General features: G+C 36.1%; 4 protein-coding genes across 5 annotated transcripts in view; 2 read left to right on the top strand and 2 right to left on the bottom strand.

The window, feature by feature from the left end:
- The first annotated feature begins 862 nt into the window (after positions 1-862).
- On the top strand, positions 863-3,521 carry LOC127984522 (tripartite motif-containing protein 16-like). Its single transcript, XM_052587225.1, has 6 exons — positions 863-1,005; positions 1,152-1,324; positions 1,763-1,993; positions 2,082-2,229; positions 2,370-2,423; positions 2,552-3,521. The coding sequence occupies exons 2-6, from the start codon at positions 1,244-1,246 to the stop codon at positions 3,103-3,105; spliced, it is 1,068 nt and encodes a 355-aa protein (XP_052443185.1). The 5' UTR covers positions 863-1,005; positions 1,152-1,243; the 3' UTR covers positions 3,106-3,521.
- Positions 3,522-3,797: 276 nt separating this feature from the next.
- LOC127983381 (glycoprotein integral membrane protein 1) lies at positions 3,798-7,639 on the top strand. The gene is made up of 8 exons (XM_052585560.1): positions 3,798-3,964; positions 4,235-4,297; positions 4,406-4,505; positions 5,216-5,373; positions 5,549-5,708; positions 5,785-5,990; positions 6,416-6,579; positions 6,716-7,639. The coding sequence occupies exons 1-8, from the start codon at positions 3,875-3,877 to the stop codon at positions 6,825-6,827; spliced, it is 1,053 nt and encodes a 350-aa protein (XP_052441520.1). The 5' UTR covers positions 3,798-3,874; the 3' UTR covers positions 6,828-7,639.
- Positions 7,640-7,652: 13 nt separating this feature from the next.
- Positions 7,653-12,828, bottom strand: LOC127983380 (katanin p60 ATPase-containing subunit A1). Of its 2 annotated transcripts, XM_052585559.1 has the most exons (11): positions 12,639-12,826; positions 12,226-12,388; positions 11,978-12,120; positions 11,070-11,256; positions 10,571-10,674; positions 10,383-10,488; positions 9,648-9,806; positions 9,428-9,554; positions 8,946-9,077; positions 8,707-8,833; positions 7,653-8,607 (listed from the first exon to the last, which is right to left on the bottom strand). In XM_052585559.1, the coding sequence occupies exons 1-11, from the start codon at positions 12,713-12,715 to the stop codon at positions 8,409-8,411; spliced, it is 1,524 nt and encodes a 507-aa protein (XP_052441519.1). In that variant the 5' UTR covers positions 12,716-12,826; the 3' UTR covers positions 7,653-8,408. The 2 variants fall into 2 exon arrangements, with proteins under 2 accessions (XP_052441519.1, XP_052441518.1); XM_052585558.1 differs by having other exon boundaries at positions 9,428-9,806; positions 12,639-12,828.
- Positions 12,829-13,552: 724 nt separating this feature from the next.
- The window catches only part of mdn1 (midasin AAA ATPase 1), a 43,889-nt gene continuing 42,524 nt past the window's right edge, over positions 13,553-14,917 (bottom strand). The window contains exon 101 of the mRNA XM_052585557.1: positions 13,553-14,765. Coding sequence (XP_052441517.1) covers positions 14,580-14,765 — 186 coding nt within the window. The 3' untranslated portion in view covers positions 13,553-14,579. The remainder of the gene's footprint in view (positions 14,766-14,917) is intronic.

Below are 14,917 nucleotides of genomic sequence, written 5' to 3'. Positions count from 1 at the left end.
TATAGTTCTTACTGGAGTTATGACCCAAATACAGCAAAATACTGGATTTAATCTGCGTTTCGTGTGTGTAAAATCTTGTACAACTATTTTGGTATTGTTTTACTCCTGTTGACCCAGTAGGTGGAGACCTTTCTTCAGATATCGATGAGAGTCAGCAAAAAGAGAAGGAATAAAAGCCTGACAAATATATATATATATATATATATATATATATATATATATATATATATATATATATATATATGTATATATATATATATATATATATATATATATGTATATATATATATATATATATATATATATATATATATATATATATATATATATATATATATATATATATATATATAAAATGAATCCAAGCGTTGTCATTACAAAATATATAATTGAATGAATCTTCCTGTCGTACATCATGAATTCATGTTAATCAATGTATTCTGTAGCCTACAGGTTTAGTTATATTTAACATGGAATAAAAATCACATTTGATATCATATTCAGTGTTACTCTTCTCATTCTACCACTCATTTTATTTATTCATAATTACAACACAGTGAACACACATTGACAATGGACATGCTATACAAACAGTTAGGTATAATCGTTAAACAACCAGAAATGTCCAAAGTGTGTGTATGCCTATATGTATATTTACTGTATATTAAAAAGTAGACATTTCTTTTTCACCAGTAGATAAAGAGTCAGATAGTCACCCTCCAGTCCAGGGAGAACAAAACAGATCTAGGCGTATGTGAGATTCCATTGTATATCTTAGCATACAGTACTCATTAAATCTTGTATAACGTGTTTAACTTCTCTGAAACTCAATTGAAACCTGCTTCACCACTTCAGTGCAAACCTCAAACTCACTTCCTACAGTACGTCCTTGTTTCGCTTCAGGCTCGTGCCTCAGAAACTCCGTGTGGACTGGGGAATGGTTACGAATATTATAAAGAAGAAGAAGCTTTGGAAAATCGCCTAATGTAAAATTACATCAAAATGGTAATCTTTATATGAATAATAACACATTTTATATCTTCAGTATCATGAGGCACAGAAATGAATCGGTTACCATAGCTAGGAAACCTCAAACCTGCTATCCAACCACATGACTAATGTTTCGCTTTTCATTTGACCATCACACACAGAACGCAGTACTAGCATCTATAATGTTCACTCTGTTCCTGGAATCATAAAGGAGTATTAAAATAAATAAAATCCAAAGAACCAGGTCGAGAAGATGCAGAGAACAACCACGCAGAGAATCCAGGAGAAACAGAAGACAATAGAGGAGCTGAAACAGGTTGTGAACACACTGAAGGTGAGAGATGATCATTTTCTTTTGCACTATATATATATTCAACAAAGATTAAACTAAAGTTAAACTAGTGGCAGTTTAAAAACATGTATGTTACTATATATATATATATATATATATATATATATATATATATATATATATATATATATATATATATATATATATATCCTACACGGCGCCTCATAATTTTCCCTTTCTATGCATTATCACATTCTATTCAAATAAAAAAATAGTCCTGAAAAATCCCCACAAAAATATTAATCTTAATGATATTAATGATAATGATAAAGGTATAAGAACTGTTTCTTGAGCACCAATAATGATTTCTGAAGGATCATGTGACTCTGATGAACATTGATGTGTTTGTTGAGGAATTAAAATCATCAGAAAAAAAAGTGAAACTTAAAGTTAAACTGGACTACTTTTTTCTCCTCACAGCACTCTGCTCAGACAGCGGTGGAGCACAGTGAGAAGATCTTCACTGAGCTCATCCTCTCTATCAAGAGAAGACAGCATGAGGTGACCCAGCTGATCAGAGATCAGGAGAGGACTGAAGTGAGTCGAGCTGAAGGACTCCTGGAGCAGCTGGAGCAGGAGATCGCTGACCTCCAGAGGACAGACACAGAGCTGGATCAACATCCACACACAGAGCAACATTTTCCTTTTAAGGTAACGCCACCGGTTGCTTGAAGCATTTTCTCTGGTTCAGTGCAAAACATTTGTTATATAAATGTTTTTCTCAATATAAACTTTTCAGAAACTCTCTGATTGTTCTGAATATGATCAGTCATCCAGTATGACTGTTAATCATATTCTGTTTGATGGACTGAGGAAATCTCTCTCTGATTTAAAACAACATTTTGAAGATTTTTGTCAGGAGGAGATCAGTAATATCATCTCTGTTGGTAAGAGACTCCTTTAAATCATTTAAATCATTTTCACTCTCAAAAGTTTTTTTTTTTTTTAATCTGTTACTTTTTATCTTACATGACCAGTAGACATTTAATTATTTTATTTAATTTTGTACTTCTCTGTTCTTTTATAGTTGCAAGAATTCAGATTTTACCATTAACCAGAATCAGGAATCACTTTAAACAATGTAAGTCTCTGTATGTGCTTTATTATGTACCATCTATGTGCAGTGATTTTAACAAAAAAAAAAAAACTTTTTTTATTTTTCAATTGTTGGCAATAACTTGTTGGCAATAACTGAACAATTTTCCATAGATTTTTGTAGCTTTACCCTTGATCCCAACACAGTGGTTGAAGACCTCGTCCTCTCTGAGAACAACAGACAGATGACATATACTGGGCATTTAGGGATTTATAAGTTCCCCTGCAAGGTGTTTTGCAAGGAGAGTGTGTTTGGACGCTGCTATTGGGAGGTGGAGTGGAGCGGGAGATGTGTGCATATATCAGTCTCGTATAAAGAAATGAGTGGCAGAGGAAAGGGATTAGTTGGTACGTTCGGAAACAACAACACATCTTGGAGTCTGCAGTGTTTTCCCAAGCCTGTTTTCTGGCATAAGAGCATTAAAACAGAGATCTCAAGACCTCTGTCCTCTAGGGTAGGTGTGTTTGTGGACTACAGTGCAGGGACTCTGTCTTTCTACAGTGTCTCTGATACAGTGACCCTCTTACACCGCGTCCAGACCACATTCACTCAACCCCTGTATCCTGGATTTTGGTTCAGCGCATTAGGTTCTGGAGATCTGCTTAATCTAGACAACTCTGGGTCAAACACCAGTGTGTTCTCCTCAGTGAAACTATGTGATCCATAAACCAGTTTTGTGTTCCCCTTATTTAAATGCAGCATTGCGTATATATAAATATTTACAATCACAATGTTATCACATATTTAATTTTTTTACAAGTAGTATGACAGGAATTATTATATTTTAAAAATTAAAATGTGTTTGTGTTTGTAAAACAAAACATTATAGCCTGGTTTAACTGATTTTTTCCCCTCCTTTCTGTTGACCTATGGAAGATTTTACGAAAATCTCAGCTGAGCAATAAAACAAGACAGTCTAATAAAGTGTTTGATTATAGTGTGAGGTATAAATTATATTTTCCCATAGACATTTTCTTACAATAAGGACTTTGTGAAAATGCAGTATAATTGTTATTTTATTTTTTAATATAAATGAATTAAAATGTAATAACAAAATGAAAGCGCAAAATGTAAAATATCACTGTAATCACTGTAACTCACTATATATTAATATTTTGTAGTAAAAAAAATAAAAAATAAAATGTTTTACAACTGAAAGCGCAAGATTATAACACACTGGTTACTCAAAGTAAGTGAACTACTGTAGTTAGGGATTCCTCTGACAAAAAAAATATATAAAAGAAATTAAAAAAGATGAACGCAAACGTTGTCATTACAAAATGTATAACTGTATGAATCTTCCCGTAGTACTCCTAATATCCAATTAGGATAACGCTACGTCAAGGCAAACGGGAATGACCGAAATTACGACATTACGCGTAGAGCGTCATGAGCGCATTTTAATTCACGTATTGTTGATATCTAGCGTGATAAAAATGGCGTCTACATGGAAAATGCGTTTAACGGTTGTTTATTTAAGCATCTTATTTGTCCTGGCCAACGCACAATCGAAACAAATAACCAAGGTACGTGACATTTCTCATATTTTTATGTCGTTTCCTGTCTCTGATACATTCACGTGTACGTTAGCAGCACAAAGGCTTATCTGATTGATAGATGTAACGTAGCTACACAATAGTTTTGTCTGACACATTTAAAGAAATTGTCTGTTTAATATTCACGGTTAGTTTACACAAAACAGTGTCTTTCAGCATTGAAAACGTAAGCACTTTACTGTCAAGTCGGAGTCCTGTAAACAGCCGCGTTTGTCATTGTTTATGTGGTTTGTTTCACAGGAAACGGTTGTGTTAAATGTGACAGCGGTTAGTGTAACTAACCAGACTAAGTACAGTGTACAGGTAAGATAATAAATCGTGGAATATTTACACGAAAATGGAGCGTCACATCCATATTATGTTGTTCTGTGAAGGCGTGATCATTTAAAATGATTTCTCATCTCCTTTCAGATAAATTTAAATATAGGTCTTTTGGACAATGAAACGTTTATTAATGGAGCTCTTCTCAAGCCTTCAGAAGTCACAAGGATGACCTGTCCAGCTCTATTGTGTATGTATCTTTGTCTGCCTTCTTTTCACATTGAATGAATTACACTTCTTCTAACAATGAAAAATGCAAAGAAAGTAAAAGACCCGACCTTACATAAACAAATAATTAGCTAACAGTTGTATTATGTGTTAATGTATAGGCTATTGTTAGTAAATGTTTGTTAATGCATTAACTAACATTAAAGGAATTGTTCACACAAAAATAGACAAATTGCTGAAAAATCACTTACCCTCAGGCCATCTAAGATGTATTAGAAGTTTTAGAGAAGTACAGAAGATTTAGAGAAATGTAGCATTACATCCCTTGTCCAACAGTGGATCCACTGCAATGAAAGGGCATTCGTCAAAATGACGGTCCAAATAACTGCTAAAAACATCAGTCCTTCCAGTTTGTTAACCTGCATGCTTGTAATTAATCAAGAGGTTAAATTTTAACTTCAATCCATTGCTTCAAGCCGAAATATGAGTCCTGTATCCATTATATTGCTTGCTTTTGTTGATTGACTGGACTGTTTGAACGGTTTGAACTGTGACGGCACCCATTGACTTAAGAGGATCCATTGGTGAGCAAATGATGTATTACTGAATTTCTGCTGTTCTGATGAAGAAACAAACTTCATATTTAGGATGGTTTAAGGGTGAGTAAATTTGAATATTATTGCTGAACTCTTCCTGCAATAGCGGAAATTAAATTTTTCTTTGTGTTTGCAGTGGATGGTTCTAATGTGAGCTCTAGAAATCTTGCGGATGGGTTGGTCAGCAGTGAGCTGAGGCTGATGCTCAATCAGTCATATGTTCAGAGTGATGCTGGAGAGCAGCTTCTGTTACTCGTCCTGAGTCAGGAGATAATCCAGCTAGCAGATGAAAAGGTTTTATTCATTACCCTGTTAATGATAACTGACAAATGAATTATTTTTCATATCTGTTATGTCCTTTCTAGAGTAATTGAGTCTTAAATATGGAATGACTGCTTTAATGATGGAACAGATCTAAACTCTAGAATGCGGCTGTGCACGTGAATGCCTGATGCTGTATATTTTGTAGGTCCAGCAGCCAGACGTGTGTGAGGTGGAGATCCTGTGGAACCAGAGCTCTGAGGAGATCACACAGGTGACCAGTATTTACCCTTCATCAAGAAGCAAGCTCTCAGACATCCCACGAGAGAGTGACGTCTTGGTGACTAATGCATCCATACGTTATACAGGTTAGATAGATTCATGGAGCAAAATGCCATTCTTTAAACTGGAAGGATCTTTATGAATGGTTTTCTGTCTTCACAGTTGAAGACCAAGTGCTTACTACCAGCCACTATCTACTCAAACATCCAGAGACCACTCAGGAGGAGATCGCAGCTCCAGGGAAACTTCCTGAAACACCCTTGCGGATGGACCCTGAAACTCTGTATGAGTCCAGAGAGGAAGAGGAAATGACTTCAGATTCCTTACTGCTCGAGTCTCCTCTGAGTGGGTCTGTGTCCTCCTATAGTGTAAGTGACTGTGAACTGTTAACTCTTGGACCATATTAAACAGTTTCCACAAAAATATTAATCAGCACAAAGGTTCCTTGAGCTGGGTATTGGCATATTAGAATGATTTATGAAGGATTATGTGACAATGAAAACTGGAATAATGGCTGCTGAAAATTCAGCTTTGCAATCATGGGAAATATTTTAAATTGTAATAATATTTCACAATATAACTGTTTTTCTTTGGGGAGCACGAGAGACCTAAACATAATTTTTTTTTTACTGTTCCTCAACCGTTATGTAAATATAATTAAGAATTAAAATATAATTAATACATTTTTAAAACTAGTAACTCTGGATGACCTTAATTTCCTCATATTTTTTAAAAATGTCCTGTTATTCTGTAGTGTCATTTCCTCATGTGTTGTTATTGTGTGTGTTGGCAGGTGGCGTGTCAGTGGGTCAGGGGGCTGAGAGAGAAACTGAGGCGCTTCTGGTCTGACTCTATCCCACTCTTCTTCTTGATCATGTGGGTGGTGGTGGTTGGTGTAGCAGGTTCAGCTGTCATCATTAAGATCCTGGATCTTTTGTTCCCCTCCTGTGAACAAAGGTACAACCTGCACCAACCCTGCATCAAATGCATGGTCATTTCATTTCAGTTCCATAGATGGATTACAAGTGCTATACAGGTTAGTTCGCTGATTATCACACATAAATAATACATGGCTCTCTTCTGTCTTTTTTAGGGGATTTTTTCATTTGAATCCAGAGACTCTGATGCCAGATGATGGAAAACAGAGGCTAATAGATAACATGGAGGGAGAAACAACTGAAAAAAGCATTTTGATAGATAAGTGATGGATGCGTTCTCATTAGTTCGGTTATGTGGCTTTATTTGGTTGACAATACCAATGATTTCAATGTAGCACTTTTAAAAGAAAAAAAAGATTCCCCGACATTTCCTAATGAAACAGATTTCTATTTTCAAATCTGTGTCCGTTTAACAGCATAATCAGTAAATTACTTTTTGTATTTTTCACTACATTGTGAGGTGGAACAGGTGCATATATTTAAATATGCACAGTCCCTAAAATATATTTGCCTTTTTTTCCTCTAAAGTGTTTGTTTTATGGTAATACTAGGTATTGCTTTGCCTGTTGTATGGACATGACATTGTGTCATTACTGACAATTAAAGGGTACAGCATTATAAAGGACAAATGGACAAATAATCCATTAATGTAAAGGACCATCAATATAACTTTAATAGCTGATTTAAACTGTCCATATTATTTAAATGGATTATTTCTCTGTTTTAAATGGATTGTATAAAACTGTTGCTTAATGTTAATATTCATGTTGTGTCAGTTATTGCCTGTTATGTTAAGCATGCACAGCAGCAATACATTTCAACTCTGACCTGCATTAGATGAATGAAATGAAGATTTGTACACTGGGGTCTGAGCAGTGTCAAAGCATTCACCATCACATCACAATGTTTCAGTCATTTCAAGCGATGTACCTCAACATTTTAAACATTTCAGCAGGATGCTTATATTTCAGTGTAGCCATTTCATTGGCTTTTAATGAAATGGGTCATTTTCTGTCATTCTGATGCATTATGATGTTTTTCCTCCAAGTTTGTTACAAGAGTAAATTCTGCTCAAATTATTTTGTCTCCGAGTCTTTTAAAAAATATTTATTTCAACAAAATACATCATTTTAAAACTTGATCATGGCAATGGAATGTTAGTAATGAAAAGAAACCAGTTCCATAGTGTTTATAAAAGTCAAGTGCTGTACACCTTTAAGACATGCTGGTCTCATCACTATTAAGACAATTGTCCGATGCTGGAAACTTTGGCCTTTAAATCAACCACAGGAGCAAAAAACTTTTTTTGACTTGCATAGCTTTTCGCTTCAAGTAGCATTTGGAGACAACAGAGAATAGCTGGACAGCTGGTCTTTGGTCATTGGCAGTGATTTTGCAAGTAAAGATCAAACAATCCTGTGTCCACATTAACATTATTGTCTGTACACACTACAGTTAGGCAACACATCATGGGGCTGTTTGTTATAAGAGCACCAAAACAGGTTTCCCAGACTCCAGCACTCTGGATTTACTGGATAATTAGTTCAGCCTTCATCCTTACAAACTGATGCGAGTGAATTTCAGTTTAAGAGAAAGCTTAACCTGTATCAAGCGAAGCAGCTCTGAAAAGTCCTGTATGTAAAACCAATTCTATTACTATTATATATTAAACTATTACTGTGAATCTGTAAACTCAAGATACAAACCTCATTTAAGGCAAGACCTCCACCCTTTGATTTCAGTCTGGTACAGGGTGGAAGTGCTCGGAGATTTAGTGAAACTGACCCTCAGTCTTTCAAAGTGCTAACGGTGACTGTAAGGAGGAACGATTAAGGTTCTTTGGCATCATCAGCAGGAGCCAAACTCTGCTATCCACTTTTCATATTTTTCTAGGTCAGCAGCAGATACAGACTTGGACACTTTCTTGAGTGCCGTCTCAAAGTCCTCCATTGTAGTGGGCATGTGCATCTCATCTTTCGACAGGTTTCGTATCTCCTCAGGGGTCAAGCCCTCAATCCGCCTTCTCATTGCCATCAGGGACGCATCTCTGCAATAATTCAAAAACAGTGAATCACTTCTAGAATTGTGGGACTTTTAATCATTGCAAATAAATTCAGGTTGCACACAAAAGAAAGGCTGCAAGCACCTGCAAACATTGGTGATGTCAGCACCAGAGTATCCCTCCATCTGCTCAGCGATCTTGTCCACATTGACATCACTGGCCAGCTCCAGCTCCTTCAGGCTGATCTTGAGTAACTCCACTCTTCCTTTAGCTTCAGGAATACAAATGATGATTTCAAATACTTTCATTATGTTTATGTATCTTGAGCGGAGATGTATTAAGCTGATGTCATTTAATACGGTCTGATGGGTAATTCTGAATACCTGAGGGCAGAGGAATGTAAATCCTCTTCTCTAGCCTGCGTCTCAGAGCTTCATCGATGTCCCATGGGAAGTTGGTGGCTGCCAGAACCATGACCATCTTCGAAGGGTCGTTTTCAGACGTCCCACCAACACCTGGAAGCACAAGAAGTTTATGTATTGATTTTCTTTTTTCAGAGCAGTTTGACACTAATAAACAAGAATGTTGCAGTAAAGCACTTCTACAGAAGATGTGTCATTATACAGCTCAGTTAGGAATTCAAATAATAGGTCGGCACAAGGCAATAGTGTTTATTCAGCTTATATCAGTTTGTGATGTTGATTAAATTCAGTTCAATAACAGTGTCAATGTTGCAAAGTTAGTTTCATTATGCAGCTCCATTCAAATTCTCTTCCAACAGTGTCTGTGCAGTTAAATTGACAATATTACTGAACATGAAATACTTTTAAAGCTTTTAAATTCTACAGTTTGTATGAAGCAGTACCATCCATCTGGACGAGTAGTTCAGCTTTGACACGTCTGCTGGCTTCATGTTCCTCAGAGTTTCCTCTACGGCTACATATGGAGTCTATCTCATCAATGAAGATGGTGGTGGGGGCGTAAAAGCGTGCCTGTGTGAACATGCAAACACACAAATGTATGTATGGTTTATTGCATGTATAGTTTGGCTGCCATTTTAAGTTGGTTAAGGAGGAGTAGTGTACCATCTCAAACAGCAGCCGCACAAGTTTTTCAGACTCTCCTCTGTATTTGGAGGTGAGGGTGGAGGAGGACACGTTAAAGAAGGTGGTTCGGCACTCAGTGGCAACAGCTTTGGCCAGCAATGTCTTTCCTGTTCCCGGTGGACCCACCATCAACACTCCCTAAAATCATGTTCAGTTACGGTGTATTAGAAATATGGTATATAATGTATATACACACATAATGCAGAATATAATATAGTATATATGTAACATATAATGCAGCAAAGATGGTAGTACATATAAAAGTATGTTTCACAGCTGTTAAATAATACGGTCTCAAATAATTAGTTACACTTTTTTTCCGACAGTTAAGGGATTTATAACATTAAAAAAAAATCCACTTCAAACCAAATGCTGTACTTTTGAACTTATCAAAGAATCTTTAAAAAATGTATCAGTTTCTACAAAAATCTGAACCAGCACAACTGTTTTCAATATTCTTAGGAAGTGCTTCTTGAGCTCCAAATCAGCATATTACAAGAATTTCTGAAGGATCATGTGAAACTCAATATATTATATTTTAAAACATGTTACTGTTACAATACAATATTGCTGTTTTTACTGTATTTATGATTAAATAAAAGTAGCTTTGGTGAGCATGGCACTTTGAACGGTTCACCATTGATATCTGAAAGATTTGAGATGGGGCTTTTAGAAATCCATACGAGCGTAGGTGATTGATTCTTGTGTTCATACCTTCCACGGGCGTCTTATTCCTTTAAAGAACTCCGGCATCCACATGGGCAGAACCACAGCTTCCTTCAAAAGCTTCTTGGCCTCCTCCAGGTCAGCAATGTCATCCCTATATAGAAAATGAAAAACAATCATCTTTAAAACAGGATATTTGAGAAAATAAAAAGTGCACTGAAAGTAGACGAACCTACCATGTGACATTGGGGTTTTGGGAGATGATGTCTCTCTCCAGAGTTTCAATCAGATCTTTGTCCTCTCCTCCTCTGTCGAACCTCTTCACCTCCGTCTCCACACCCTGAAGAGGGCAAGAGAGTTTCATCAAATCAAATCATTTTAAAAAGGATTTCTTTGGCAAAATGTTCTGATGGGCTTTTCTGCTAAATTAGAGACTACTGCAAATGGCTTTGCAAAAATGGTAACATCAAATTAAGAAGACTTCAACCAAATGATTTGCAAGTTCTGAAGTTCTGTTATTTCAGACTTTGTACAAAAACCAAAGTGCTTAAAGTGAAATGCACAAAGGAAACACCTGCACGTTTTCAACTGTTTGCTTTGATGTCAGAAACTGGTATCACAGGTTTATAACATTAAAACGGTGAAAGGCATCTGATCCTTTGAGTAAATATTGAGACACAATAGGCCTTGGTCAAACAGTAGACAGAAATAGGAAATGGATCCACATGTTCTTACTCTCTCATCTTTTGGCTTGGATGGGTTTTCCTTCTTTTCTTTGCCTTTCTGAGGTTTTCCCTTATCCCCGTTGGCAACACGAGGTGAGGGTCGTGGTTGGTTGCGGTGTCCCGCGCTCAATCGGTTCCCGTGGCCTTTGCTTTCTTTGTGCGGGCCGGAAGATTTCCGCACTACACATGGAGACGGCCTGTTCACCAACACACAGACACACATGAAGCATCAGGACACACAGGAGTGCTGATTTTATTTGAATTTGGCTGAATGAAGTGAACTGTCCTTAATTAACATGGGTGTAATCGCTCATTCAAATGGTACTTCATAATTCAGATTATGGTTTACAGTATATAACAGGGTCAAGAGCCCTTTATCAAACCTCAAGGGAGGCATGAAAGAGAATGAGGGTCTGAGAGACGGTGGGACGCCATTCAGAGCTTCATTGAAATCTCATGATAGGGGTGCTGATGGGGGCTTTAAAACTCAAGACAGGATTCCCACACAGCGTGGAATATGAATTTACAGTTGTTTGAAGTACTGAAGAAAGATTCTTAAATCTTGTTTAAAAAAAAGCATATTTTCATGAAAGGGAAAACTTTAAATGTAAAATTGTATCTAATTTTCAATATTTAGTATTTCATGATGTGCTAAAATGGAATATAATCAACTGACTATAAAAAAATGTATTTATTCCTTTTTAATGTCATTATTAAATGAATTGAATGAAAATAAACTGTGAAAAAAACAAAGATTTCCACGATCTTTTTTCAAGGTTTCTATTAGCATCAAGGGAAATTAAGTGAAACAATGTCAAATAGGTGTATATATCCCAAACCCAAATAGAGAAAACAAACAAACAAACAAAAAGTAGGTGCAGTTTCTGTGATGGCTGTTTGAAGGGATTAGAGTAAAACCTGTGCTCCACGTGAACAGGCATAATGTCATTCTCCTGGCCAAAGCTGCTGGGTTTGGATGGGGTCGACTCCTGCTGGAAGCTCTCAAGTGTTGTCATGATCTCCCGAACTTGCTTAGTTTCCTCATTTATCTCCTGCCAGACCTGGATGAGACAACAAAAAGGAAAAAGTGAAAAACATTTTTCCGAAAAAATTACCAGAATCATACTCTCAGAAAGTGTGTACAATACACAGGGAGGACCTCGGACCTGCTGCCATTTCTGCTGTAGAGAGGGTTCTCTGAGTGAGTAGAGGTATTTTCCGATCTGCTCCAGGACCCCCTGATAACAGACCACCGCAGAGCTGTAGTTCCCCAGCAGCGCGTACTCTCTGGCCAGCTTCACATTCTCATTGATCTCCGCCAAACTCATTCTGCAGGAGTTCAATATCAAAGACAGCTGAAGATGCTTTATGTTTAAAGAATACATACAACATTTCTGAACGCAAATAGTGTCAAGTTAATAATACAATAATATAAACAATGCAAAAACTTCCAGTGTGTCCATAAATATTCCGGGATTACTAGGAAAGTATGACAAGCATTAAACATTATTTGCTTACTTCAAAACAAACATTTCAACTGTAGCAATGTGTGTAGTTATGGAGTTGGAACTGTACAAACCTGTGAAGTGATCTGTAGTCTCTGAAGTGTGTAAAACTTTCCACGAACGTGTTAGAAAAGAAAAGACAAAAACTCATGTGTGTAATGCTTTGTACGAGGATTATGCTTGAAATAATTTAGTATCCACACAAACTCATGAGTTCACTTGTTTGGGAAGGGCACTTCGGACTGTGAAGGCTGAAGCAAAAGTAAAAAAAAAAAACTCGCGTCGCTACTTGTCAACATAAAGGTCAAAAGCGCGAGAGTGTCTTTTCAAAATAAAAGTAGAGTATGGTGATACAGATTTCAGTTATAAACTGAATTAACTAAATACATAAACAATACATATAAACTAAAATATGTAATTAAAGGAAAATAACTTAATAAAACAACATTATGAACATTGTAAAAATGAAACAAGGCACCAATTAAAAACTAAAAACATAGTTGTTAAAAGGTTGCCTACAATGGGGCAACGTTGTGTTTGCTAGGCATAAGTCTATATGCTACAGCACAGATAACTTTTTTTTAATAGAGCTGTTCATTTTGTAGTCATAAAACTCAGAATAGAATTAACTTAGTACTGCAAATATGGGTTCTATTAGGAATCAGATTTTAGAATAGCAAATTTTAATTTAGGAGGAAAAGAGAATGATTAAGATTAGTTAAAAAGATCTTAACATTTAGTTTTACAACATAAATTATAGTCATAACTCCAAGTTGCTAAATAAGGACTACTACAATGCATTGATACGAGTTCACATGCCTGATAAATGGAACAATTGTATTCCTAATGCAGAACCTAACAACAGCTTCTAAATTAACATTTGAGGCGATTCACTTTTGCTCTTCCAGAAATTATATCCATAGAAGTAAATTTATTTGACATCAAAGTCATCAAATTGGTTTACATAGTCAATGACCAACTCAGATCATAATGAAAACATGTCCAAAATGTTTTATTGTTATTTCCAAGGTTATCAGCAACTATCATTTCATGAACCAAGAAGAGGAAGCTGACAGGAGACCATAGAAGTACACCAGATTACTGTTGCATTTGAAATGTATACATGATGAAAGAGGTTTTGATGCTGCTTTCGTTGACACAGAATGCACAGATCGAGCAGAAAAATGTGTGCAAAATGTAACTGAATCAAAATACTTCAAAATGAAATGTTTAAAACTAGATATGTCTAGATGCAGCTATTGGCTATGAGGTTAAATATCTAAGATCTGTAGGATATAGAAGTGTTTGAAATCACAGATGATTTAGAACAGATTTCAAAAAGTTTCCTTCACTTGCAGAAATTGTGCTTCTGGTTGTAAAGGCGAAATAGCCAGTGATTCAGTAGTCAGAATCCTTCAAATATACAGTGTGGGTGAGGAGTCAGTACCAAAGTTGTAATTGAGAACCGTCTAGATGGGAACATGGTTTTTGTAAAGGCACATAGTTTTTTGGGATACCATAAATGGGTCTGGAAGTGATTACTAACATGTAATTGGACTTTTATGCATATGATATTATCAAACATTGCCAGTGCCATTGACACGAAAAGTCACATACACATACTGGATGAATACAGGACAAAAAAGGGGGTGGGGAAATCCTCCTGGGTTGGAGATCTCTTCAGTCAACATTCAGTCAGTTCAACTGATGTTTTTCCACACACGGGCATCACATTTCCTTGCAGTTAAAGAAAAAAAATAAAATAAAAGATGTGCAAAGTTGACTGATGGTAACAACTGGAAAACAATTCCTGGTGAATGTGGTGTTGAAAAAAGAGAAACCACTTCAATCAACCTACAAAATTCAAAAAAATTAAAAAGGCACATGTACAGCAGCCTCTCTAATGTTTTTGTGGGTGTGCTGTGTGCACTGATGTTTGGGACGACTAGCAGCAGTGGAGCTTCAATTTTACAATTTTGTCTTCTGGCCCCTCTTAATTTGCTTCCATGTGTCCATTACTGGTCTGTGGCTGTGACGAGCTCGAACCACTGTCTCAAAGCATCACTGAGTGTCTCTGGGAGGGCATTCACATTTCTCAAGATAATGTAGAAGGGGAAGGGGAATTCTTCCATGTAGGACCGAATCTCCGGCAGCTCACCCGGCCCTTTAAATATGGGTACTTTGATATCCAATATGGAATCCTAACATGGAGAGATTCATATATTAAATTTAAACATTGAAATTAAGAATGTATATTTTATTATTTTAATTATGTATATTAGTAATTATATTATAATATATATAATTCTAACAATTTTTAATTAAATTTAAATAAAATTCATAAATGCAAAAA

This window comes from Carassius gibelio, chromosome B20 (genome assembly GCF_023724105.1).
Source record: "Carassius gibelio isolate Cgi1373 ecotype wild population from Czech Republic chromosome B20, carGib1.2-hapl.c, whole genome shotgun sequence".
In the NCBI taxonomy this organism is placed as follows: domain Eukaryota; kingdom Metazoa; phylum Chordata; class Actinopteri; order Cypriniformes; family Cyprinidae; genus Carassius; species Carassius gibelio.
Note: the sequence above shows the minus strand (reverse complement) of the source record. Positions and strands in the feature narration are given on the sequence as shown.

Bases quoted from the DNA above. Each gene is read 5' to 3' on its own strand.
- LOC127983380 (XM_052585558.1), bottom strand. From the start codon at position 12,715: ATGAGTTTTTGTCTTTTCTTTTCTAACACGTTCGTGGAAAGTTTTACA. The intron at 10,489-10,570 runs GTAGGTTCGTCT...TTTTCTATATAG, and splicing joins CAAAACCCCAATGTCACATG to GGATGACATTGCTGACCTGG. The intron at 8,834-8,945 runs GTATTCAGAATT...GTATTCCTGAAG, and splicing joins TTACATTCCTCTGCCCTCAG to CTAAAGGAAGAGTGGAGTTA.
- LOC127983381 (XM_052585560.1), top strand. From the start codon at position 3,875: ATGGCGTCTACATGGAAAATGCGTTTAACGGTTGTTTATTTAAGCATC. The intron at 4,506-5,215 runs GTATGTATCTTT...TTGTGTTTGCAG, and splicing joins GACCTGTCCAGCTCTATTGT to TGGATGGTTCTAATGTGAGC. The intron at 5,991-6,415 runs GTAAGTGACTGT...GTGTGTTGGCAG, and splicing joins GGTCTGTGTCCTCCTATAGT to GTGGCGTGTCAGTGGGTCAG.
- LOC127984522 (XM_052587225.1), top strand. From the start codon at position 1,244: ATGCAGAGAACAACCACGCAGAGAATCCAGGAGAAACAGAAGACAATA. The intron at 1,325-1,762 runs GTGAGAGATGAT...TTCTCCTCACAG, and splicing joins AGGTTGTGAACACACTGAAG to CACTCTGCTCAGACAGCGGT. The intron at 2,230-2,369 runs GTAAGAGACTCC...GTTCTTTTATAG, and splicing joins CAGTAATATCATCTCTGTTG to TTGCAAGAATTCAGATTTTA.